Source organism: Desmodus rotundus, chromosome 1 (genome assembly GCF_022682495.2).
Source record: "Desmodus rotundus isolate HL8 chromosome 1, HLdesRot8A.1, whole genome shotgun sequence".
In the NCBI taxonomy this organism is placed as follows: domain Eukaryota; kingdom Metazoa; phylum Chordata; class Mammalia; order Chiroptera; family Phyllostomidae; genus Desmodus; species Desmodus rotundus.
In genome coordinates this window covers 201,265,786-201,288,094 of record NC_071387.1, presented here as the reverse complement: position 1 = coordinate 201,288,094, position 22,309 = coordinate 201,265,786, and the positions used below count along the sequence as shown (strand labels likewise).

The window sequence follows — 22,309 nt, the reverse complement described above, 5'->3', positions numbered from 1 at the left end:
ATGCTTTCTTTTCTTTCTTATAGTACAAAACCCCACAACTTCCTCCAGTGGAAAACCTCGCTGAGTTTAGACAAAGCCCTCCGAAACCACGTGGTGTACCTGAGCCAGGTGATCCTGGACACCGTCCACTTGTCAAGAGCACAGCGGAAACTTCGGAAGCGAGGAAAGGAAAGGGCGGCGAAAAAAGGCAAGTTTCAAGTGACATTTGATTTGAGACTATCACATGCCTGCAGGATTTTTAGTTAATATCATACACATGTAAGGATGGACATTAACTGGTTCGACCTCCAACCCAAACACAATTGCAGACTTGTCAGGAGTCTTGCATTTGAACACTTCTTGTGATGAGGAAAATTCCTGTGTTGTGAGAGACAAATACTATTATTTTTTCCATTTTATTAACTTCTTTCCTGGCATTCATGGGCTGGAGGACTCGCTCACATCTTCCTGTAACAGGACGAACAGTTACCTTTGCAGCACAAATGTTTGCTCTCCCGTGCAATAGTCCATGTCCTCAGCAATATACAGAGTGGATGCTCATTGTCACTCACCTTCCCCTGTCCCCTGACTCTTCTCCCGGAGGGAGGAGGGGAAGTACGGGAACTGTGCATGTGGAAAGGAGGCCGGGACTTACAGTGAGGAGCATTTACAGTCTTACTCATAGTGGTTGTTCCCCATGTGTATTGACTAGTAGGTGGTTTCTGAGTCTAGGAATAAAATGTTCACGTTTATCAGACTCCACACCCTGTTGTCAGTGCTGTCTTTCTGGCAATGGTTCCTTCCTTCCACCCTTTCCAGGTATTCCCTCTTCAAAGTCTAACTGTTTAGGCCCTCTTCCTGGCCCCTCCCCCCACTGGGATTTCACTGAGGGGACTAAGTGTGCTTAATGTCCTGGGGTATGTGAATGGAGGCATCCGATAGGGCCCCTGGGGCCCCCTTAGAATCTGCAGGAAAAGGAGTTTGAAAATCACCTGCAGGGTGTAATTCTGACCTGACATTCCAGTGACTTACACAGAAAAGTCAGTTCAGCAGAAGAGCTGGAAATAATTGTCATGCGTCCCTGACTTCTACTCTATTTGCTTATATTGTGGCAGAGTATCTTGCTAATTTAATTAAATGCCATTGACAATACTTTCATAACAGTCTCCCTATACAGCCTGATTCAAATGAAAAATGGATGTTTCTAAAATAGTTAAAATTTATTTGACACTTTGCTTGTTGTTTTTCACAGGCAGAGACGACGAGCTGAGAAAGAGCTGCAAGAAAAGCGATCAGAGAAACTAGGGACAAAACCAGGTGTGACTTTCCAGCCAGATGAGGATTCAGAAATAGTTCCACAACCCAAGGTATGCCTTCCCTCTCGCGGCGTGCCTGCGCAGAGTTCAGAATGTCACTGCCTGTGACGAGCGGACTCTGCACCTTTAAATGTAGGCAGAGCCCCTCCCTGGCCTCTTCTTCCAGGAGCGACAGGCACACAGTTGTGAAGTGGAACAACTTGATGGTAAATCAAACTGTGCTTTAGAGCAGCTGCCCAGGTGACTTTCTTATATTTGAAATCACTCTGTTTTTTCTGTGACATCTTAGTGCACATTATATGTTATTTGGGTTTCTCTTATTTCAGTGAACTTATGTGTTTTAGGTTCCTCTAAGATGTCCCCAATATGGGTTTGTTATGTAACCAATATTTTATTTTATTTTTTTATATTTTAGAAGTATATTTACATTTTTAAAACCAAGTCCCTATATCTAACATTCCACTTTGTAAATCATTGAGATGATACAGGGGATTATTTTGGTAAATAATATGGTTAATTTGGTATTTTATTTTATTTTTAAAATTTTATTATATTTTATTTTTTAATTTAATTTATTATTGTTGTTCTCTTACAGTTGTCCCAATGTTCCCCCTCTGCTCTCCCCGGCCCCGCCCCCCTGCTCCCACAGTGAGACCCCACCCTGTTGTCCATGCCCATGGGTCCTTTATACCTGTTCCTTGACCTGGCCCTTCCCTTCTTTCCCTACTTGCTGTAACCTATATTTTCAATCAAATCTTTTCAAGCATTCCTTCTAAATTTGGTGACCTTATTTACCTATTTTTGCAACAACAGATTAAACTGAAACAGTTTTGTTTACATGAATTTTTAAAAGGTCCATTTATTTCATAAAGTCCTCAAAAGCATGTCTGCAGGCTCAGTTGAATGCATGAATAATTTGGTACAACGGAGGTTCTATCTGGGTGTTAAGACTGCTCGGCAGCAGAGAATTGCACTTCGGAATTTAGTTCCTGCATTAAATTGGGAATGCTCTCTAATTATTGTTTGACTTGTGTGTTTTGTGAGCTCCTTTGTAGAGTTGCTTTGATAGAGTAAAAAACTTGATAGAGTAATATTTCTAGAATTAGGAGATTTAACCTATTCCTAAGAATTAACGGTTCTCTTAACTATTATGTATTTTTTCAAAATAATAAATGCCACTGAGTTAATCTTAGACTGATTGCTTGGGGATTCATTTAGGAGCAGCGAGAACAGCGTGGTTCCCAGCCTTTGGACGACTTTGAAATCCCCCTTGGTATGTATATGGGTGATCCGTGCAATGTCCGCGTTCAGAGTTAACCTCAGCTTTCCAGAGATCTGGAAATATGTAGATAACCCTGGGACTAAATGCTCACAATGTCGCTGACAAGATCGGGGGTGTGTGCTGATGCGTTCTCCTTGACAAGCTGTGGCCCGCAGGCCGGATGCAGACCGTGCCTGTTTTCAGAAACGAGTTTTACTGAAACACAGCCATGCCCTTTGGTTTACGCCTCGCCCCTGACCGCTGTGTTGGAGTGGGACTCAGTCTTGCAGAAAGGCACCACGTGGCTCACAAAGCCTGAAACACTTACTGCCTGCCCCTTACAGAACCAGGTGGCCAGCCACTACAGCAGAGCAATGCAATCAGTTAGAATCGCACCCTGATACATACAAGGCCTGAAAGGGAGTTGTGGGAAGACGTGCCTAGGGATGGAGTCATCACAGAAAATACACGCACATTAAAATAATGCAGTCAGTTCAGAAAAAGGTAACTTGCTTATGAGTAGTAAATAGAACAAAAATAATTTTCTTTCTTCGACTGGTCGGTTTATTTCCTGCCACTGAATGAGTGTTTGTATTCCCCAAGGCTTTCTCCTTGGTAGTTTTCACACACGTACACACGAACACTCCTGAGGACGGACGTGAGACCATTTGCTCTTGTGACTTCAGCTCCCAAATTACTTGGGTGACACTCATACACCTGCCCTCTCTCATCTTTCTGTCCTAATTCCACCTTAAATTCCACACGTCCCGACTTTAAGCTGACATCTTCCTGCTACTGATGCCACCTTCTCTTGACCAGTGCAGTCAGCCCTGCTTCGTCTGCCACCTCTGTTGCCCCATTTCTTCGCTTCGTCCCTGACCAGGTCCTCCCCTCTCGATGTCCCTGCCCCGCATCTGGCCTGTGCTCTAAACCACACAGCTGCCCCCTAACTGACCTGCCCAGCTTCCGTCCCTCAGCTTCCTAATCTGCCTGTATTCTTCTTTCCCACTCACTTGTCTTAAAGCCCCTTTTTCATTCTTAATAACATTTTTTTGCTTATTAAAGGTAATCCATGTTCACCGGAGAAAATGTAGAAAACACAAATAGGGAATAAAAAGATATTTAAATCTCCCATAATCTGTCTAGAGATAGCTAGTGTTACATTCTTGTAGGGGTTGTTTTCTGAGTCTCCTGCTCACATATATCTGCAAATACACTGATGTGTGTATACACCAATTGGTACACACACCGTGTACTAACCGATTGTGCCCCTGGACTCCTGTATGTAAAGAATACCTCTTCTACTTGCTTATACATTACTTGTTTTCACATACCAGTAGTCAGGCGATTGATATTCTACGATGTCTTATTTAATGACTGCATAGTAGCCCAGTGAGTGTGTATTGTGTCATTCCAAACAGTAATTCTCCGATTCCCTGATACCAACTGGGTCTCATACAACTAATTCAGTGTAATTCCAATACAGACCCCACAGGTTAAGGGCTCAGTCCTGAAAGACTCCCCATTTCAGATACATTGCTGCCTGGCCAACTGCAAATTTGGGGGTTTCCATGACCACCTCTTCCAGGTTTGCTAATTTGCCTGAATAACCCCAAAGCTCAGGAAAGGGATTCATTTATGATTGCAATTTTATTCCAGGGGTTGCAACTCAGGAACTTCCGGTTGGAAGAGAGGCATAGAGCAAGGTGTGGGGGGGTGGGGACGGAGAGCTCGCACACCCTCCCAGCACCTCCACCTGCTCATCAACCCAGAAGCCCCCTTAGCCTTGTTGTTGCAGGATTTTTTCTTTAAGTTTCATTATATAGGCATGAGTGCTTACAGCGTTGGCCGTTGGTGATTGAACTCCAATGGTGGGGTGGGGCGGGGCTGATTGTTGTAACCCTCTGACCACATGGTTGGTCCTCTGGGCCGATCCCGTCTGCAGGCTCTGGGGCCTGCCAAGAGTCACTGCAGGAGCATACACCAAGCAGTGATCGCAGGGGCCCATCGTGAATACTGAAAGACACTCCTGTCACACTCAGACCTTTCTAAGGGTTTAGGGACACTGCTTGGAACCAAGGACGAAGACCAAATGCATATTTTTTATTATATTACAACATAACCATAATCGATACTGTCTCATTCTACTTCGTCTCCCTGGGTGATCGCCCAGGAAAATCCACATCTAAACTCAAACTCCCGTAATAGACTTTGGACTTTGATCCTACCTCCTGCTGAGCTCTTCCACCAGCTCTTGCCTGTTCTCCATCCTTTGCAATTCCTCACTGCCTCTCGCCTCTGTCCTCACCATTGCTGGGTGCTGAGGCACACTGTGTAGCAGCTCATCGTCCACTTGCCTCATTCCAGCGTCACCCTCTCTGAGCTACTGTTCCCTGGGCCGGCTGAGGCGGTGTTTCTAGGACAGCATGCCCCCTCTCACTTCCCCCTTAGCAGTCCCTGGGCCGCCCTCAGCCAGAAGAGTGTCCATGTTGAGGCTGGACACGGGGTCCTCCACAGCTCTTGTTTCAGTTCCACTGTGCTGCCTTTGCGAATCCACTTAGACACCACCTCTTCTCAGAAAGTCCCCTTTGATAACACCTTAACACCCACACCTCCCCTCCCTGGAGTTAGGACCCCTGGGGCTCCTGGTAATGCACGGGCTCTCACGCTTGCTCCCGATGTTTCGTGTTCTATTTGAGAAATGCTGCAAGATGATGTTACCACTCCAGCTGGACTGCATTTCATGGCCTCTGTGAGAAAGAAAGCACTGGAGCGTCAGGATGCGAGTACAAATACAGACCCAGGTAACTTGTACTGTAATGTTTACAGCTCATACATTTGCAACATTTAATATGTTTAGACATTTTCTTGACAGTGATTTAAAGGGAATTTTAAATTAAGTGGTATTGCTGACTCATCGCTGACCGAACCCTGGTATATACTTTACAAATTGTAAACTTAAAATCAAATTTCAAATGGCATTTACGATAACTTACAACATAATAGAGAAGTTTGTTCAAGAATGCCACGGGCTACGTCCTAAATCAGTAGAAGTGATGCTCTGAATTTGGACACTTGGTGTCATTAGTTGCCTTCCCTGGTAGGAAACTCATGTGTATGATTGAGAGGCCTGGATCTGAGGCTGGTAAACTGAGGCAGGAAGAGGACTAGATTGCATCCCTGTGGGAAGGGTGTGTGTAACTGTGCCCAAGAACAGAGGCACGAGATGTGGGAGAAGCTGTTTGGAATGTGGTCTGGCAGATCCCTTTTTTTCACAGATTTCTATGTAAATATGAGTTCTCTCTGCCCTTCGTGTCGCAATGATTCTTATCTATGTGTGTGGAACTCTGTGCCTTTTTAAACCTCTGATTTTATATTACTGTAAAGTATCTATTGGGTGTCAAAATAATGTGCGATCATTGTAGCAGGGATAATGTAGCAAGCTATGAAGAAGAAATTAACTATAATCACACCTCTCAGAAGTAAGGTTTTGGTGCTTTTTGTCTTCTTGTGGACATGTTACCTAGACACGTATGTGCGTGGTACCCGTGAACTCCTCACTGTCTGCACACCCGTCCCCTGGAGGTCACTGCTGTTCCCCCTAAGAGTTTAACCCTTTACGGGCTCCAGGGTTTGGTTTTTTCCCAGGTACCTTGGGACACTTTCCACTTGGAGTGTATTCTTAACATGTTATTTCATTGTTTGTTTACTTTATAGTATTATATTGGCCAAAAAGTTCATTTGGTTTTAAGTTAAAATAAAAGACACATTTTTCATTTTCACCAGAACTTTATTGAACCACGTATTCACCCTTTTGTTCCACTGCCTTCTGTTGTCTTTCAGGCAACTTCATAATTCCATCTTCCCAAAACTTTTTACCTTTTTGAGCAAAGCACTGTCCCAGGTGCCTTTTGCAGTCTTCCAGGGAGTTGACATTTTTTCCATGAACAGAATTTTGGAAAGCCTGAAATAAGTGGAAATCTGAAGGTGCCATGTCTGGTGAATACAGCGGATGAATCAGAACTTCCCAGCCAGACTGTAACAGTTTTTGCCTGGTCATCAAAGAAACATGTGGTCTTATGTTATCCTGATGGGAGGTTATATGTTTTCAGTTGACTAATTCCAGATGCTTTTCGTTGAGTGCTGCTTTCAGTTGGTCTAATTGGGAGCAGTACTTGTTGGAATTAATCATTTAGTTTTCTGGAAGGAGCTCATAAATAGAGGACTCCCTTCCAATCCCACCGTATACAAAACATCACCGTCTGTGGGTGAAGACCAGCTTTTGGTGTGGTCAGTGGTGGTTCATTTCGCTTGCCCCATGATCTCTTCTGTTCCACAATATTGTAAACTATCCACTTTTTATCACCCATTACAATTTGTTTTAAAACCGGAACGTTTTTGTTAATTTCAGTGGAGAATTGCATGTGGAAATATGGTCAAGAAGGCTTTTTTTTGCTTAGCTTATGTGGAACCCAAACATCAAAGTGATTAATGTAACCAAGCTGGTGCAAATGATTTTCAATGCTTGATCTGGATATTTTGAGTATGTCAGCTCTTACAGGGTATAATGTTAATTGTTCTCAAGTAACATCTCGTTGTCTTTTTTTTTTTTTAAGATTTTATTTATTTTTAGACGGGGGGAAAGGAGGGGTCAAGGAGAAAGAAAGACAGGGAGAGAAACGTCAGTGTGTTGTTGCCTCTCAGGTGCCCCACACTGGGAACCTGGCCCACAACGCAGACATGTACCCTGACTGGGAATCGAACCAGTGACCCTTTGGTTTACAGGCTGGCGCTCAATCCACTGAGCCACACTAGACAGGGCTAACGTCTCGTTTTGATCTGATCGCTACCAACTTCAACTGGTCGGTCTACCTGTCTATGGAGCATCGTCCAGGGAGAAATCTCCAGCATGAAACTTCACAAACCACTTATGACACATTTGATCAGTCACGGCACCCTCTCCATACACTGCACAATTTTTTATTTTTGGCTTCAGTTGCTTTTTTACCATTCTTGAAATAATAAAGCATAAAATGCCAAAAATATCATGTATTTTCTTCCATCTTCAAGATTAAAATGGCTACACAAAAATTCACCATTTTATAGGGTTTTTTAAAATGCATCCTGCTATGGCAGCTGTCACAATACAGTCTAACAAACTTGTTTTGAATGAAGTTAAAGACAACCAGGGGCTACTACAGCCATCTTACAGGAAAAACCAAATGAACTTTTTGGCCAACCCAACATGTGTTTGCTGTGGTGTTGAAGGTAACTTATATCTGGTATGTTCAGTATTATTGCATAGTGTACACAAATTAATGGGTTAAATGAATGTTAATTAAGAAGTGATGTTTAAAATGCTTTATATTATTTGGTAACCCTTGATGGATAGATATCCAGGGGTTTAAGTGTTTAACGGTGTTTGGAGTGCGGGATGGGCTGGGACAACTGTTCCCCCACCAGACACAATGCAGTACAATCTCCTGCTGTCTGACTGTGCAGCACATTTTCAGGAGTGGATTCGATTTCGGTAACCAGGGTTACCTGCGTTTTGTATCCTTTCCTTTTCACTTTGATTTCTACTTATGCCAAACATTTTTGTGTCATCAGAAAGTTCTTTGAAAGCATATTCCTTCTTCCATCTGTGCCATAAAATATTAAACTAATTTCTTTGTTATTTTTATTTATTTTTTTTAAAGTTTTTATTTATTTATTTTTAGAGAATGGGGAAGGGAGGGAGAGAAACATCAATGTGTGGTTGCCTCTCGCGTGCCTTCTACTGGGGACCTGGCCTGCAACCCAGGCATGTACCCTGACTGGGAATCGAACCAGTGACCCTTTGGTTTGCAGGCGGGCACTGAATCCACTAAGCCACACCAGCCAGGGTGTTTAACTAATTTCTTATTGTTGAATGCATTGGTAGTTTCTAGTATTTTTCTCCGATAAATAATGCTCCAATGAGTTATCTTGTGTAAGAGCCTTTTTTTGTCATCACTGTGAGTTAGCTAACTCTTTTGTTTGAAAGGTCAAAGAAAGGCTGTTTTTTAATTTTTGTTTCTTTTTGAATGAGCTTAAGCATGTATAAGATGTTTTGTGATGAAATAATGAGTGTGTATTTGAGACATTCTTTTTATTTTAATTCTAGTTTTCTCAATTACTGTTTACATTCAATATTTTGTACTAGTTTCAGATGTGGTTAGACACACAGTGGTTAGTCACGTACTTTACGAAGTGTTCCCCTGATGATTCCTGGACCCACCTGGCCCCATGCATAGCTATTACAATAGTACTGACTCCATTCCTTTGCTGCACCTTACGTCCCCGTAACTATTTTGTAACTACCAATTTGTACTTCTCAATCCCTTCACCTTTTTCACCTATCCCCCTGCCAGCCTTCCCTCAGGTACCCTCAGTTCTCTGTATCTGCGAGTCTTTTCTGCTTTGTTCACATTGTTCTATAGATTCCACATATAAGTGAAATCATTTGTTGTTTGTCTTTCTCTGACTGACTTATTTCACTAGTATAATACCTTCCAGGTCCATCCATACTGTTGTAAATGGCAAGATTTTGTTCTTTTTTGTGGCCGAGTAACATTCTATTTTATATATGTACCTTTACTTTTTATCCACTCATCTGTTGATGGGCACTTGGGCTGCTTCCATAACTTGGCGATTGCAAGTGATGCTGCAATGAACATAGGGGTGAATATACTCTTTCAAAGTAGTGTTTTGGGCGTCTTCGGCTATATACTCAGAAGTGAAATTGCTAGGTCAAAAGGAAGTTCCATTTCTAGTTTTCTGAGGAAAATCCATACTGTTTTCCACAGTGGCTGCCCCAGTCTGCATTCCCACCAACAGTGCCAGAGGGTTCCCTTTCCTCCACATTTCCGCCCCACTTCCTGTTTGTGGGTCGCCATTCTGACAGGTGTGTGGTGACGCCTCACTGCAGTTTTAGTTGAGCGCCTCCTCATGCATCTGTCACTCACCTGTGAGACATTCTTAACAGACCTGTGAGAAAGCCCCTGGCCTTCTCTGTCGGCTCATCTTCTGAAGCCTGCAGCCTATTTGCTAGGGTCTGGTATTCATCCTGGTAATCAGGTCCAGCATACAAATAATAATAAAATCTGAAATTATCCTTAATTTTTATCATTAATTTTTAAAAATTACAATTTTAAGGTGTCAATCTATTTTACTACCTTTTATACCCAATATCTAAAAAATCTGCATTTATATATTTAACTCTTTCCATGTTTGTAAAGTCCTTTTTCTGTTTTCTCTTTTTGCCTCAAATTTTCTAACTGATTACAAGATAAAGAAGCTGCTTCTCAAGAAATTGTCTCTGATTGTCGTAAAAATCAACAAATCATTTCTTCCATATCAGGTGTGATTTCTTTTACTTTTCCTGAGAAAGCATGCCTAAATAAGGTTATGTGTGCAGGGTGTTAAAACAGGAGTTGCCACCCTCCACAAAGATGCAGCTCCCCAGTCAGTCAACTTAATAGAGATGAAATGTAAATTAAGTACTTTCACTTTTCTTTGTCCTAGTTTTATGGTTGTCATATGGTTTAAATTCAAGGCCTAGTACTGAGGTTCTGGTGCTCAGTGTGACAGTGAGTTATATTTTGCGTATGAAATGTGAAAGGAATGTTCTATTAAAAATAAAACGCTGGGAAATGAGATTAGAGTCCAGGACGAAAGGTGGAGCGTTAGACTGTCTGCTGGTCTGTTGTGACTGGTCTCTTTATTTTACTTTTTAATAAAAAGCTAATGAGTTTTATAAAATTTAAATGTTAAACATTTTAAGTGGTAAAATGCAGCCGTGGGCTCAGTGAATTTAATAAAAAACACTGAATTATACCCTTTTAAAGGATGTGAATTGTATCTCAATAAAGCTATTAAAATAAAAAATACAGATAAACAATGTTGAAGGTAAAATAGAAATTAGTACAGGTTAATTTCCTAAAATCTGATTTAATTGAAATTCTCCTAAATAACAAACATGATAATATTGCCTGAAATGAAAATAGGAAATACAGCATTTCTTGACATGACTAGATAATTTATTATTCTTGTGAATGACTCGTATGAGAAAAGCAATAGTCAATGTGCATTCAGTTAAGAGTTACTCTAGCCGTGGCTGACTGAGCGCCAGCCTGTAGACCTGAAGGTCTCCAGTTTGATTCCCTCCCTTCCAGGTCAGGGCACATGCCTGGGTTGCAGGCCAGGGCCCCAGGGCGGGGCGGGGGGTGGGGGTTAGGAGGTGGGGGGGGGGATGGGTGAGAGACAACCCTCACACATCAAGGTTTCTCTCCCTCTCTTTCTTCTTCCCTCCCCCTCTCTAAAAATAAACAAAGTATATTTTTTAAAGAATTACTCTAGAGTAAATTGTACCAGTGGAAATCCACTCAGATTTTCAGCAAATACATGTTATGTTGTTTGTTGCCCACTTGTTATTACAAAGTTAATGACTTAGAGTTATTTACAGATTTTTTTTATATTCCTGATTTTTCTTTTTTAATTTTCAGAATGTGAGCCTTTGAATGTCCCTCAGCCAGTGGCTCCAGATATATCTCTAAACCGCAAACTTCCCACTGAGATAGCAGAGAGACCTTTGTCACCTTCAGCTTCTGACGCGGTACTGAATTTGGTTTGGGTTTTATTCAGAAGTTTTAATAATACCTTTATGCTGGAATTCATTATAGTCATCCTCATTATTCAATTATATAGATGAAATGAGACTGCAAAAGTACCTGTGTAGCTTTGCTGAAAAGGTCAAAAAGTTAAGATTTAAATATTATGCCTCAAAATATTGTAAACTCAGATCATAGCACTGCAACGTTCCCTAAAGGAGGTGCATAGGGGCTCCTCTGGCCTTCAGAATTAAACCTTTTTGTGGGCGGTGGGGGTAGGCAGAGTGGCCACACAGAGTGAAAAAATGTAACCCTCTTTGGTTGTAGGTTGTGGCTCAGGTTGGACACACGTACATAAATGTGATTGACATTGAAGCTGACGACCTCCAGGAGTTACCTGTCAAAGAGCCTTCAGGTGGTGGTATCATCAAACAGCACCTAGAAGGCCCAGAAGGCCCGTCTTCTGCAGAGTTACACTGCATGGCCTCCTCAGTTATTAACGCTGTTCCCCTGCGTGGTTTTCAGAGCCAAGGTAATAAATTCTTCCTACTTTTTAAATAAATTTTAAAAACATTTTGAATAATTCTTTAATATAGCATTGTTAACCCTACGTACATCTCCTGGCTCTCCTGAAAATCCACTGGATGTTTTTGGTCATATTTAGAAATGTTCTGTAATCTTCCAAAGACCTCATTTAGAATTTTAGAATCAATTTGTGTATGCCTTTCATATTCTTGATAGAGTCTGCCAGTTCGGCTGTGGACTTACTTTTTACAGCTGCAGAAGTGTCTCCATCCTGTTTGGATGGAAGAAGCTGGAGAGCAGGCAGTACAGAAGTGGCGGAGCCTGGTGTTACCCCACCTACATCATCAGACAGAGATCGGGAAGAAGGTGAAGTCCCTCCTGTACCGCTCGGCTCTCCCTGTGTCCCCAGACACCGCGGCACTAAGCACAAAGCTCGGTGATTGCAAACTAAAGCAGAAAAAGGCTTTCCCCTTGCTAAGGAGAATGGGGACAGGAAGTAGAAAAGATAGAGTCGTGGTTCAGGTCTGGGGCCCATGGATGTTCTGCAAGGAGAACACAGGTGCATTTGTGCCTCTGTCTTTTTTCAGTGAGGTTAGCAATAAATCTCCTGTGGGATTGCATGAGTGTTGAGGTGTGAAAAAGGAATTCTTATTTAAAAAGGTAGGAAGTTCTGGAATAGCACGTAGAAACACATGGGCATGGTAGCCAATAGTGTACTTCATTAGGAAAATACTGAGTTTTATAGTCATAAGTCAGGTTGCATTATTGTAACATATTCGGGAGGTTTAATGTTTGCTTGAGATCCCCTGTAGAGTGGTCTAACTTTTACTGTGTGACATTGTTGGTTTTCAAGTAGTTTTAGGAAGTCAAAAAGATACTAAAGTTGCTTTTTGATAAAGGATATTTTTGTAGCAGAGGCTAAAAGTAACATTCAAACTGCCTTGTATATGGAGGTTTGCCATCACACTAACACTGTTACAAATCCGTACCTCACAGCAAGGCCAGGTCTCGGAAGTCAAGAAGCTAAAGTGGTGTTTCTAAGTGTATCAAATAAAAACTGATTTGGGAGGGAATGCTAGACTGACTTAAATTGAGATCTTCCAAGAAGTGAGATCATCAGCATTTACCTCTCCCTTAACTATAATTGATCCTGACATTACCCTTATTAATATTTAGATATGCCAAAGCCAGGTGTTCCGTGCAAAGAGCAGAGCTTGAAGCCAGGTACTGCAGGAAAGGATGAGCTGCGGGATTACCTCCTGCAGGAGCTGCTGCAGGGCGCCTCTGCCGCTCGCCCTGCGCCCGGCACTGCAGCAGCCAGCCGACTGGAGCGGCTCACCTCCCAGCTTCGGAAAATGGACGAGCAGCTGCTGGCCATAGGGAAGATCGCTGCGAACATAGAGCAGGACTTCCCCCAGCATGGACCGCTGGACTGGCCTTGCGATGAGGTGGGCTGTCTTTATGTCAGTTTCTGTTTATTACTGAGTTACTAGCTAGCTAGTACAGTATGATTTTATAAACACTGATTTTTCAAAAGAATGGGAAATTCAGCTTCTTTAGGCTCGGGTCTCTCAACCTCAGCACTATTGACGTTTGGGCCAGATAATTCTGTGCTGTGGGAGGCTGTCTGTGCGCTGTGGGGTGCTCATTTGAATTCCTGGTCTTCACCCACTAAGCTGTCAGCGTGCACCCCACCCCCACCCCTGCTGCAATAACAGGAAAGGTCTCCAGATACTGCCAAATATCCTGGGTTGGGGGATGCAGCTAAAGTGTCTCCAGCTGAAAATCACTGCCTGAAGCTTTTAAGAAGTGAAGTTATGCTTCCTACCAGGGAAAGTAGATGAATTATGAAACCAGAATGTGGGTTGAAACAACCTGGTTCCTAATTATCATTTTCTACAACAAGATTCTTATAACTTTATAAGTATTGTTGTCCTTATATTTGAAATTCTTAGTTCTTTTTTTTAAGATTTTATTTATTTTTAAAGAGAGGGGAAGGGAGGGGAGAAAGAGGGGAAGTGAAACATCAATATGTGGTTGCCTCTTGTGCACCTTCTACTGAGGACCTGGCCTGCAACCCAGGCATGTGCCCTGACTGGGAATTGAACCAGTGACACTTTAGTTCACAGACCTGCACTCAATCCACTGAGCTACACCAGCCAGGGCCTGGAATTCTTAGTTCTTTTAAATATTGTATACAATGGATTAGTATACAATATTTAATAATACAATGGATTTCTTAAAAGTTTTCTATATCTTTAAAAAGTATTTATAATAGATTAATGTTTATGTGTATTGGTATATCATGGTAATTAAACAACTAAAAAGGAAGTTTCAAACATCATTAATTACTTTGTACAAATATCCTCTTTTTTAGGAAGTAAAATTTATGTAAAATAAATATTAAAAAAATAAATAGTGAAAAATAGTTTGAAATAGTTTGAATGTCTTAAAGCCACATATTGGGAAATGCAAATTGGTCTGCAAGACAAGAATTACATTATTGACTTACTAACAGATATTCCAGGTGGCTAGCTGTTGACATTTTAAAGATGTATTTACGAGGTTTATAGTATTTCTTTAACCCAAATACTTAACACAAATTAAAAAGTTAAGGTTAAACACATGAGAAACTACACTGAAAAGACATATGGGGTAAGACTACAGTGGACTGTTAGGCAATGATAGGGGCTAGTCGTCCAAGGTGACTTCTCTGAAGGAAATAGCATTGCCTGAAAAGAAAGGTTTGGACTGTTGGTTTAAGACCTTATCATGCTGTTATAAAGCGCACACAAATGCAAGGATTTTGACTTGCCCTTTGTAGTTAAGAAAATAGTGTGTGGTCTGGAGGAGGCAGAGGGGTGCTGTGGACAAGCACCAACTAGGAGCCTTGAAGGCCTGGGTTCAAGTCCATGTCCTGCCTACGAGAGTTGCTGTCTGTCTCTGGGCCTCGTTCTCCCATCTTCAGAATAAAAGGTTTCCTCCAGGTGGTAGTTAGCCTCGCTCCCCGCTCCCTGTTCTAAAGTTCCATGAGGCTGTTTTCCCGAGCCTCTTAATGGGTTAAATCAGTCAGACTGCAAGTAAGTCAGTCCCATTTCTTTCATTGGTTGCATCAGTGCAAATGTTCATAATCTACATAAAATTATTTACGATATTTTGAAATTATCACACTGTAAAATTTGTGACAGTTACTTTGTGGTGTTTGCCTACAGGTTGAATCTGTGGATCACACTGAATCGTCTTCTGGCCCTGAATCTGAAAGAACATTGGCTTCAAAAACTATCAGCATTCCCAAAGAAGGTTTGTGGGGAGTTGGGGCGTGGTGCGCAGTCAGAAGCCTTGCGTGGAAAGAATAAGCATTGCCTTTCGGGAGTGTCAGAAGGACCTCCTTCTCATATGTGAGCTGAAGCCATCAGCCCCCCGGCGTTTAGACTGGGATATGTTTGTGATAACGTGATTGGCTCCCATATCAGGACTTGTTTTTCCTGAGAAGCCAATGCCATCACCTCTTCCGGCCTTTATGCCAGGGGTGGGCAGTGTGGGCGGGACCTCACTTTAGTGAGTGCACCCTGTGGCCGCAGGCTGCTGTCCGTGTGCATTGGTTGAGCTGGAATTTGAGTTTTTGGTTACATGGCTGGGAAATGGTGAAATGTTAAGTTTTTGCATTTCCTATTGAAAGGATGAGAATAGGTTATTTTTAAAAATTTCTACGTATCTAGAGGTGTTTATATCTACATTTTCTCTCTGATTCAGTCTTGTGAGCAATTTAATGTGTTTTTAAAAAGTAGGCTTTGGTGTTCTATTCTTTATTTTCTTTTTCATAAATTTCTATTTCTATTTTTCTCTGCATTTGGGGACTTTTTGGTTTCCTCCTAACTCCCTTCTTTCTTTTTTGTAATACATGCGTTCGAGGTCGAACACATCCCTGCAAGGGCCCAGACAAGTGTTGGTGCGCGCCGTCTCTTCATGGTGTTCAGACCTGAATGTTTGTTGTTTATATTGAAAGTTCTTCTTAGCTCATAAAAGGGTTTTTTTAGCTTCCAAATTTTATGGGGTTTGGACTACAGTTTTGTAATTCATTTCCATTTTCATTGTATTATGATTAGATGAGCATATGATATCAATTCTTAGGTGTATTTATAGGTATAAATATACAGATGACCCTTGAACAACTCAGGTTTGAACTGTATGGGCCCACTCATATGTGGGTGTTTTCAGTACATGCGGTACAGGCTTTGACCCACGGTTGGGAGGACGCAGACGCAGAGAGCCGACTGCGTGTGTTGTCTGTGCCATATCACTTAGGGAACTGGGTGTCTGCAGATTTTGATGTCTGGGGGGTCCTGGAACCGATACCCGCCACGGATACTGAGGGACATCTACATTTTGGGGGAGTCAGAAGTCATACATGGACTTTTTTACCATGTGGGGGTTGGCGCTCCAAACCCCCTTATTATTCAAGGGCCAGCTGCGTGTGTGTTGTTTTTTAAAGACTTATTACGGATGCCAAACCTATTTCAGTAGCAGCCAGAATAGTGTAATGAACCTTCATGTGCCCAACTCTCTTCCCATGTGCCCACTCATTCTTCCCATGTTTCCTGGATTTGAAGCAAATCCCAAAAAGCTCATTATTATTATTTTTTCTTTTATTCTATTCATTCCGGGGGGGGGGGGGGGAAGGGAGGGAGAGAGACATTGATCAGTTGCCTCATGAATGTGCCCTGACTGGACATGGAACCCACAACCCAGGCCTGTGCCGGGACCAGGAATCGAGCCCACGCCTCTCGTTTGCGGGACGACGCCCAACCCACTGAGCCACACTGGCCGGGGCCCACGGCACGTTGTCTTATCCATGAATACCTGACACGTATCTTCAAAAGATAAGGCTTCTCTCTAAACATAGGCATGTGTTTAAAACAATACACTCACTCCTTATCTAAAAATCTGACTGCTGTCGTATACTAACCACTGTTCCCATGTCACCAGTTGTCTCATCTTAAAAGGTAGTATTTTTGTTCTAGTTGGAGTCCAAGTGTCATGTATTCATGGCAATTGGTTGATGGCTTATAAGTCTCCTTTAACTTGGGGCGTCCTCCTCTCTTTTTCCCCTTGCAGTTTATTTGCTGAAACATGGATGTTTGCTCCCAAGTGTGTTTCAGAGTCTGATTTTGTTAACTGAGTTTGTTTGATGTTATTTAACGTGTTCCTCTCCCCCGTGTTTTCTGTCAATAAGACATCCCTTTGCCTTCACAACTGAGTGATTATGTTGTGACTGTGTTCAGCATATAACTAGATTTCATTTTTTAAAATAATTAGGCAATTTGTGGTTTAATCATCAACTATAATCAGCTTCTATTCACCGTAGTCACTAATTTACAAGGTTGGGCAAAAGCAGGTGTACGGTCATTTGTATAGAAAATGATACATCGATAAGTAAACAATAATGCAAGAGTAGACTATGTTTTGCACACTCACAGCTGCAAACCTGCCTCTGCCCTGCCCTGTCTTCGTGCGTATTTCTATCATCTTATTTTGGGCCTCCTATTTACTGTGTATTTTTCACTTCTGTCTTTTTTTCCTTCCGTTGGATTTGATTTTCTCTCTTCCCTTCAATTATTATATTTTTAATCTCTTAGTGATTATTCTCGAATTTTCAACACTCACAGTTTAAATTTAAGGTGAATATATTTACCTCCCAGACAGTGTTAGAGCTTTGAGCACTGACCTGCTCCCTCCCTTCTCTGCTCGTTCTCTGTTTAGTTCTACCTTGTTTTTAAACCTCCCATTTCTTCTCCCATGTCTCATTTTTTAAGTCAATATGTCTTTGAATTTATCAGCACATTTGCCATTTTCTTTGCCCGCAATTGCTTCTTTTTAAAAATTGTAACTTATGTCATGTAAATATGTAAATAATAAGTCTATAAAACCGAAGCGCAAGTTTCATGAAATAACCCGTCCCTGTGTCGCACTCAGAGCGGAGCGCACGCTGGCATTTTCCGTCCCTGCTATCGTTGCCCACAATTGCTTCTTGCGCCCATTTCTCTGAGGGTTGTTTCCTTCTTTCTTCCATCATTAGTTCTTTCATTTAATGAGTCTGGGAGTGGCATATTCTCTGTCTTCAAAAATAGCTTTAATTTTACTATCATTCACAAGTGACGGCTTATAGCCTAATACTCTGTTAATGCTTATTTTCCCTCAGCTTTGAAAAGATATTATTCCACTATTTACTGATATTTCTAATTGTTGAGTTTATAGTACCTACCTGCTATCTAATTGCTGTTCTTTTTTTTTAATTTCCAGCTATTAAGTATTTATTGTGTTCATATTTTGTTCCCATTTTTTAAAAAATATATTTATTGATTATGCTATTACAGTTGTCCCATTTCCCCCCCTTCACTCAACTCCACCCTGCCCTCCCCCTCCCTCCCACATCCCCCCCCTATAGTTCATGTCCATGAGTCATACTTATAAGTTCTTTGGCTTCTACATTTCCTACATTATTCTTATAATTGCTGTTCTTTTATCTCTGATTTTTTAAAAGGTTTTTTTAGGGGGCCTTATTTTGCATTTTTGATACAGTTTTTCTCAGTGTATATTTCTTTTTATTTTTCTCTATGGGTGTAGGGATGATTCTTCAGTCTGCAGGTTTCACATTGGGAGTTTTTTATCTGTTTTCTTTTGGAGTATTGCTTCCTCCCCATTCTCTCTGTTCTGTTTTCTAGAACACCTGTGAGAGGTACGTCGGACCTTCGCTGTCTCTTCCCTGTCTCTTCCCCACGTCTTAATTCTCACCTTTCCATCTCTCAGTGACGGACTCAGGGTGACTCCCTCGTATCTGTCCTGTAGTCCCCCACCTCTCTCCTGCCGTGTCACCTTCACTGTAGGATTTTGATTTGTCTAGATGCTCTGTTTCTTTTTCAAATCCGTCTGTTCTTTGGATAGACTGTCCTGTTCTTCTGTTGTGGTTTATGTACCTTCTTTTCTCTGTATAGTGAGTAGTAATATTTTATGCCCCTTCAGGTTGCTTTATCTCACGTGTGCACGTTCTCAGTTGCTGACTCTGCATATCGCCTCTCTCATGGTCGTGGCTTTCTTTGTGTGACTTGTGATTTTCAGTCATATTGGTGGGGGGTTTGCTGAGTTGTGTATGTTTGTCTTTGGGGTGGCTAGGAGTTGCTGTACTACATTGCTAGTATAAGTTCAGATCCCATGCTTGCTTGTGGCAAGACAGGTGGGTTTTTTTTTTTATGATTTTATTTACTTATTTTTAGAGAAAGGGGAAGGGAGGGAGAAAAAGGGAGGGAAACATCTATGTGGTTGCCTCTCACCCATCCCCTCCTGGGGACCTGGCCCGCAACCCAGGCATGTGCCCTGACTTGGAATCAAACCAGCGACCCTTTGGTTCGCAAGCTGGCACTCAATCCACTGAGCCACAGAGCCACAGCAGCCAGGGCAAGACAGAGGTTTTGATTCCTCAGAGTTGACCTTGTTTTCTTCCTTCACTGTGCAAGCAGATAGAAACTGTCTTTGCTGCTTCTCCAGGGTGGGGTTTTTCTTACCCCACTTAAGGGCAGAGCAGTTCGCCAGCACTCTAGGCCACGGGAAGTGCTCGGTTCCCCTCACAGCTCTGCAGGGACTGCGTCTCCTGCTCCTCCGGGACTCTGCCAGCATCAGCGTCCACTTACCACCCAGCTTTGAGTCCTCTCTTCTTTTCTGGCAGCAGGGGACTTTTTTATGTACAGGGTTTTGTTGTGTATTAGCCATTTTTTAAATTTAGCATTTCCTCTGTTTTTATAGGAGCCTGTCCACTTTAGGAAGTCTGCCATGTTTTCTGAAGTTGGTAATAAATGTAATAGTTTTTTTTTTTACTATTGAGGACTGTCAATTTTGAACATCAAATTATTTTATTGTACAGTAGAAAGCCATCATTATATCTGGCAAACTTCTGATACACCTGTTGCCCTGTGGACATATCAGCTATGTTTTAGATCTTTCCATGTGATTTTTTCCCTCTGCTCTTTTCTTTTAATTGTAATATAGACTCTGGATTAGTGCATTTCCTGACTCATATGAATAAGGAAGACCAAAGTGACAAAGAACAGACTTTTGAAGCTGAATTTTCAGCAACAGAAACTCACTCTCATCCAAACACCTTTGTGTTTACTTCTGCCGATTCAACTGTCAGCCGCTCCAGTGACCAGAACGCAAGTTTTCCTGGTATTGGTCTCTGTTTCTTTCGTCTCTGCTTACTTTGCAGGGCACTGAACGGTGGACCACCGCAGCCTACTCTTGTTCCTGAACAGTGTTTATTGGGAATATGGTTAGGAAGGGTGTGTGAAGCCCTTCGCAATGTTTATAAATTTTGGATGAAGGGAAGCTAAAAAAATGCACCTTTCCCACGGAGAACTGTCATCTTGTCACTTTTGTAAGGTATACTGCAAGCAAGCATCTTATTGATATTAAATATACACCTGGAGTAACTAAAATATTTGATTTTTACAAAAATTGAGAAATTCAAACTCTGCCAACTATGAGAACGTGCATATTAATTTGAAAACAAAGTAATGGTTGTCATTCATGGGGCCTCTGCCCGGTGCCCGGCGTCGCCCCTCACAGCCCTGCAGCCCCATCTTACAGTGAAGGGTGTTGAGAATTAGAAACTTTACTGCCACTTCTCCTTCCATTTCACTTGGAGCTGGCAACTAAATGTGCTTCTTTAGTCCTAACAAACACATTTTGGCCTGTGAATAAATAGGTCATAGAAATGCAATGGTTGAACCACTGACAGTGGATTTGAAATGTTTTTTTAATTTTTTAAATTTGATTTTTAGAGAGAGAAACATTGATTTGTTGTTCCATTCATTTTTGCATTCATTGGGTGATTCTTTTATGTGCCCCGACTGGGGATCGAACCCATGACCTTGGCTTATTGGGATGACTCTCTAACCAACTGAGCTACCCAGCCAGGGCTTGAAATGTTTTTTTTGCCCTAGGTATTGATGGCCAATAATGATGTCTTTACAGAGTGCTACAGCATGTTTTATTACCATTGTTAAAGTAATATAAGCACTTGAAAATTGTATTTTTAAATGGCATTGCTGTCATTTATTTTTTTTTATTTGTATTTATTTTTAGAAAGAGGGGAAGGGAGGGAGAGAGAGAGAGAAGAGAGAAACATCAGTGTGTGAGAGAAGCATCAATTGGTTGCTTCTCGCATGTCCCCACCCGGGGACCTAGCCTGTGACCCACACATGTGCCCTGACTGGGAATCAAACAGTGGCTTCAGTTAGCAGGCCGGCGCTCAATCCACTGAGCCACACCAGCCAGGGCGCATTGTTAGAATAAAAGAAAGGCTATAAAGAAGATGTCATTAAAACTTCTAATTTTTTTCTCTTAGTAAAGCCTTCTTGGGTTCAACTTAGATATTTTCCCGAATGTATTACTTTTAGACCATCGGGGGGGTTTGTGTGTGATTGTTTCAATAAATTGCACTTCAGTATTCTCAACTGTTCTAAGCACAGAAGATTCTGCCTCCTAAATGGCATCATTCTGAGTGCTGGCTACAAAAGTCATAGTCTTAAAATGTGGACAATGTGGACAATGTTTACTACCAAGTAGCATATTCAAGAGGAGGATAGATATGGTGTATATATATATACACCTTTAAACCAATTTGACGATTTAAAAATATTTTAATTTCTCGTTATATAATTTCTAAGTCAGGTTAATACTTGAAAGTAGAAAAATAACTGACCTGAAATTTTTATTAATCATGTTTCTTTTTTTAAGGTGTGAATAACAGTGATGAGTTATTTGAGAGGTAAATATCTTAAGAATTAATTCACGATTTTACTTAAAGTTGGGTATAAATTGTGTATTCTGGAAATTTGGTTGTTCACATGTATGTGGACTTCTACACAACACTGGTTTTGTGGAGTAAAAGAATATAATTAATTCCCACTGCGAATGGGGAGTCTGAAGAAACTGAGGAGTGTTCAGCACAGGCAGTGGGAATCCGTAGACTTCATTGGCCGCCCCTTCCTCTGCTGCTGTGTGTTACGTTTCAGCAGGCAGGACCGGTGGAAGTTGTCTCCTGGGCTTTGTGTTGCTTTTTTAAGAGCACACACAAACTCATCAGTTATTGACGACCAGGCTTGTCCAGCGAGGATTACTTGCTGTAAAGAGCCGAAGGAACAGGAGCTGTATGTTTAGCATTTCTGTGTTCATGTTACATGTTCATGCTTGCTTACTGTGGTAAGTTGCAATCCTGACTTCAGTCTCTCCGTTGCACTTGCAAACGAAGCGCGTCAGCAGATCCGCTGCAGGTGACCGGGCTGACTGACATCGCGGACATCATCGACGACCTTCTCACCAAGGGTGGCGTTTCCAGGGAGGAGCTGGGCCTGACTGAACAACAGGCGAGGAGCATCTCCAGGTGATCGTCGAATAGTTAGTTTCTAACCCATTTAAAATGTTTACACTTTAAGAGTATTCAAAATTGGCTGCATTTTAATGTAATTTTTTAATGAAACAAATTCAAAGCTTAGATTTTTTCCTTCATAAACACATTTTGTGAAGTTTATGTAACATTCTCCCCT

The 22,309-nt window shown here is 41.7% G+C and overlaps 1 protein-coding gene across 8 annotated transcripts in view; it reads left to right on the top strand.

Moving 5' to 3' along the window:
- Positions 1-22,309, top strand: part of CPLANE1 (ciliogenesis and planar polarity effector complex subunit 1) — a 92,084-nt gene that overhangs the window by 56,381 nt on the left and 13,394 nt on the right. For 5 of the 8 annotated variants that reach the window (XM_053914393.2, XM_053914394.2, XM_053914397.2 and 2 more), the window contains 13 exons: positions 24-191; positions 1,236-1,346; positions 2,514-2,568; positions 5,256-5,360; positions 9,866-9,937; positions 11,082-11,191; positions 11,514-11,718; positions 11,928-12,077; positions 12,888-13,159; positions 14,924-15,011; positions 19,752-19,928; positions 21,501-21,531; positions 22,015-22,146. In XM_053914393.2, the coding sequence (XP_053770368.1) occupies positions 24-191; positions 1,236-1,346; positions 2,514-2,568; positions 5,256-5,360; positions 9,866-9,937; positions 11,082-11,191; positions 11,514-11,718; positions 11,928-12,077; positions 12,888-13,159; positions 14,924-15,011; positions 19,752-19,928; positions 21,501-21,531; positions 22,015-22,146 (1,676 nt within the window). The remainder of the gene's footprint in view (positions 1-23; positions 192-1,235; positions 1,347-2,513; positions 2,569-5,255; positions 5,361-9,865; positions 9,938-11,081; positions 11,192-11,513; positions 11,719-11,927; positions 12,078-12,887; positions 13,160-14,923; positions 15,012-19,751; positions 19,929-21,500; positions 21,532-22,014; positions 22,147-22,309) is intronic. The other 3 variants (XM_053914395.2, XM_053914399.2, XM_053914396.2) reach the window with 3 other exon arrangements.